General features: G+C 33.0%; 1 protein-coding gene across 1 annotated transcript in view; it reads left to right on the top strand.

Moving 5' to 3' along the window:
- PABPC4L (poly(A) binding protein, cytoplasmic 4-like) overlaps positions 1–1,076 on the top strand; it is a 1,685-nt gene extending 609 nt beyond the window's left edge. The window contains 1 exon segment of the mRNA XM_010830308.1: positions 47–1,076. Coding sequence (XP_010828610.1) covers positions 47–1,076 — 1,030 coding nt within the window.
- Positions 1,077–4,923: the final 3,847 nt, after the last annotated feature.

Raw genomic sequence — 4,923 nt, 5'->3', positions numbered from 1 at the left:
CCGCGGGGGCCCCCGTTTTGCCCACCCGCATCTGCAGGGCCGTGGCCACCCGCCGCTCCCTGGGCTACGCCTATGTGAACTTTCTGCAGCTGGCGGATGCCCAAAAGGCCCTGGACACCATGAACTTTGACCTGATAAAGGGCAAATCCATCCGTCTCATGTGGTCTCAACGTGACGCCTACTTAAGGAAATCTGGAATTGGGAACGTGTTCATCAAGAATCTGGACAGATCCATTGATAACAAAACCCTTTATGAACACTTTTCAGCGTTTGGGAAGATCCTGTCCTCCAAGGTGATGAGTGATGATCACGGCTCCCGGGGCTATGCATTCGTGCACTTTCAAAACCAGATTGCTGCAGACAGGGCCATCGAGGAGATGAATGGGGCACTGCTTAAGGACTGCAGGCTGTTTGTTGGCAGATTCAAAAGCCGCAAAGATCGAGAAGCCGAGTTTCAAAACAAAGCCCATGAATTCACCAATGTTTACATCAAAAATTTCGGAGATGAGATGGATGATGAGAGACTAAACGAAGTTTTCAGCAAGTACGGCAAAACCCTGAGTGTTAAGGTTATGACAGATTCCAGTGGAAAATCCAAAGGCTTTGGCTTTGTGAGTTTTGATAGCCACGAGGCTGCCAAAAGGGCTGTTGAAGAAATGAATGGAAAGGACATAAACGGACAGCTGCTTTTTGTAGGCCGGGCACAGAAGAAAGCAGAGCGACAGGCTGAGTTAAAGCAAATGTTTGAGCAGCTGAAACATGAAAGATTTCGGCGGTGCCAGGGTGCGAAGCTCTATATTAAGAACCTGGATGAGACCATTGATGATGAAAAACTGCGGAGGGAATTTTCTTCATTTGGATCAATTAGCAGGGTTAAGGTAATGCAGGAAGAAGGGCGAAGCAAAGGGTTTGGCTTGATCTGCTTCTCCTCTGCGGAGGAGGCCACTAAAGCAATGACGGAGATGAATGGCCGCATCTTAGGCTCCAAGCCACTCAACATCGCCCTGGCCCAGAAACCCTAGGAGAGGAAAACCTTCTGCATCAGCCAGTGTGTGCTGCAGACTAAGAAATGTTAGTGATCTCTGCCTGAATTCTCCTCAGTAAATTTTAAATTCCAGCTGATGGCTGGTTAGTTAGTAAACGTTGTGGTGGAAAGTTTTGTATACAAAGCTATTTATTTTCCTTTGGAGAAAAAATAAGTGAATCTTAGAACCTTGGTTCTTTTTACAGTGGAACATCATGTAATTATAATATGGTATATTTTTCCAATTTTGATACAGTGTTCATAGTAATAAGTATAATTAGATATATTTTTACTACATTTTGAACCAACTGAAGTGTGGTAATTACTTGCGTTTTGTGCATACTTTTTCTTATTTTTATAGTATTGCTAGCTTTAATTTCTTCCATGAAAATATGCTCAAAGTAGTTCTTATACCTAAGCATTGCAAAGTAATTTATTTTTATAAAAAGAAACTTTCTAATCTCTCATCTAATGTTTTTAAAAGAAACCAAAGTTTAAAAATTCCTACTACAAACTCAGTATCTAATTTCATTTTGAATTAATGTTTAAAATAGTAGAAAATCATTGAATTTTCTTTCGGTTTTTATCCTGAAATGATTGTTTTTCTGACGGCTAAAATTAATGATGGAATTACTTTAGTGTTGCCTACAAATCTGCTTTATAGGATATTTTACTGTTCTTTCCATTGATTGACATAATTCAGGTGCTTGCTGGTTATCAGATTTGTGACTTGAGTAGTAAAACCTTAACTTTTACATTCCTTAAGTTATAACCCTGTATCAATTCAGGTCAAAAATTGGCCTTTGTATACAGCATAAAATTATGCCTTAAGTTTTGATTCAGGAACCAATATTATGTAAGTCATATATAGGGAACATAGAAATTTTGTTTAACAACTGTGTTTTCTAATCTCTGTTATATGTTGTTCCATGTAGTGATACTATCTCAGGGTTCAGAAAAGTAAAACTTTCCTATTTTTATGACCTCCATGTCCCTTTTATTGGACTTTAAGAGCTTTGTAACCCATTACAGCTCACTTTTAGCTTTGATTAATCAGAAGCTCACTAACTAATTTTCTGATAAATTGAAGTTACATCACTTAGCTTGTTGTCCAGAATAATTTTGATTTCAGTCCCATTTCCAGACTTTTCTTCTCTCCTGCCTTTCCTTTATATGATGTGGTTCCTCTATACTTTTTAAAAAGGGTTTTATTATACTGACTTTTACTGTGTGCTATTTGAAATCCAGTTTGGAAATAGATGCAAGAGTTATTTACATTTAACTAATTACTTTTAAAATTCTGATTCTCTCATACCAAAGGTGTCTTAGAAAATAGTTTTGTTGTTTTATTTTTTTTTTCCCTCTGCTTAGTTGCTCCCTGAAACCATATATCCAAGTCTTGTGTTTCATATATTACCAGTACAGTATTACAGAAATATTAAAATGTTTTACTTTGGCAATACTTTAGCTGTGAAAGAATGAGAAAACCTGTTTCTGTTTATTTTTCTATCAAATATATGAACATTCATTGCACATTTTCTAAATTAAAAGTATCTTTTAGACAATGAAAAAATTATAGCAACATGTAATGCTACTGTGGAGACAGATCTTCTGTTAAAATATGTTGCATCTCCTCCCCAATTTTTTTCTATACTTATACACATAATTTAACAAAAATAGAATCATACTTATAAACCTTCTTAAAACTGCTTACCTAATTTGACAGTATGACACAGTCAGCTTCCATTTGTAGTTGGAAGTAAGTATTTGCACTATAATTTTAACAATTTTTTTATCTTCCTTTTAATGTTTGTACCATAATGTGACAATTTTCTCTTGATAAACATATAGGTTCCTAGATTATGTCTTCCATTTTCCTTTTTTTGTTCTATCATAAACAACTTGGAGATAAACACCCTTGCAAACTCATATATGCTGATATATATAATTAATTTATTAAGAAAATATGTGATTCATTGGAATTAATATTTAAAATGACAACAATTTAAAAAGTAATTTTGATAAATATTACCCAAATGCTGTTCAGAAACTTGTGCCACTTAACATTTCCACTGTGAAAAAAAAAAACACCACATTTCCATTGTGAGTAGGACTGCTCATTTCCATATGCTAAGAGGGATTTTGCTTACATTGTTGTCTGATTCAACATGATATGTAAAAACAAAATATTTCATGATTATTTATTTTACTACTATATTACCTCAAAATTTAAACAGCATTTCTTGTAATTACTGAACATTTGTATTTTCATATGTTTGTAAATGATGTTAGTTTATTTTCATGATCTTAATGTGCTTTCCTGTGGGGGTGTTTTTTATTTATATGGAGTTGTTACACTTCTTTGCCCTGATACTTTCATCTTGTTTATATTGAGGGTCATTCCAAAATTAAATTTTTAACCTCAAATTTTTCAAACTCTTACTTTAGTGGCTTTAATGTTATATTTCAAAACACTTTAAACACCTCAAATATACAAACCCCCCATATACACATACAATTCATATGTATTGTCTTCTATGACTTTCAGAGTTTCATATTCTCAATACTTTCTAAGCAAAGCTTTTGTGTATACAGTATCTTATTCACAGCTTATACTCAATATTTTTTAAAGTATGTTGCTTTTCAACTCTATTAACATATTTTGGTAAATCCTGATTTACTATAAAAGTGTATATGAAATCCATATGCCAATTATAATTATTTAGCTCTTTGGATTACTGTGTTGAGAAGTATTTGCCTGCAAAGCAGAGAGCTTTTAAGAAAGGGTACCAGGCAACAGGACTGAAAACTGTAGTACACATATCAAGCCTTGACATCTTTTTCTGGAAAATCCATTTTATAAAAATGTTCACATATTTGAACAAAAGTTCACAGTACTTGTAAATGGATTATCAAGATAATATCAGGGAATTGCATTCTCTTCTCACATGTGTGAGGATTTAATAGGGCATAATGTGAGTTGTTTAGGTGAATTGTGGCTATAGTTTCATGACACAGTAATATGCCATTTTAGTAAAAATTTCTTATTTTTAATATTTACCTTAAGAAATGACTGTCAGTTTACAAAAAATCCTGTAGGTTTTTATTATTTAAATTTTTATTTTTCTAAATTTTGTGTGTGTATGATGCTATCAAGTTCTTGTGACATCAGAGATTCAGGCATTAAAGAAACTTTACTCTTTTTAAGTCCAAGTGCCTTGATAAATGAGAAGAATCTTCACTTTCTCATAAGTATTCCTGTAAAAGCTAATTTCCATAGAGATGCCTTCAGCCACTGCTTCTGCTCTCCCTTCTCTGTCCTCACACACATTGCCAAGTTTGTTATACAGATGTCTGCTTGTACAGCCAATTGAATAAATATGTGCCTTTTGAAATTTTATTTTTTAAAATTTTAAGTTGATTTATAGTTGGTAAAAATAAGCTTTTTAAAGTGGTTTAGAATTGACATTTTCATGTTCTTAACATTTGTATAAATCCATTGAAAAGAGATCAAATAAAGTCTGGATCTTTCAATGGTGTCCAAAATTCTCATGTCCAAAAATTATTTTTACTTATTTATTTTTAAGTATTTCTGATTTTCTAGCAATCAGTTTCTCATAAGAGTAAATTGAAAACAACTTTCATTTTTAAATGAAGATACTCATTCATATTTTATGTTTTAAAAGACCAATTCTCATATGAACTAGTATTTGTTTTTAAGTGATTCATAATTATGGGACCATGGTTGAAAGGAACCCCTAAGTTTTCATGAGGGACTATTTTAAAGACACTTTTGAATTTAATTGTTAAAGCAAAATTTAGCTAATATTTTGAGAATTTCGAATTAGCTTACTTGTATTATATTTGGGAAATGTACATCATAATGTAATTTTTTTAAA

This window comes from Bison bison, unplaced genomic scaffold, assembly GCF_000754665.1.
Source record: "Bison bison bison isolate TAMUID 2011002044 unplaced genomic scaffold, Bison_UMD1.0 scf7180017864517, whole genome shotgun sequence".
Classification (NCBI taxonomy): Eukaryota; Metazoa; Chordata; class Mammalia; order Artiodactyla; family Bovidae; genus Bison; species Bison bison.
This window is presented reverse-complemented; position numbering and strand designations above follow the sequence as displayed.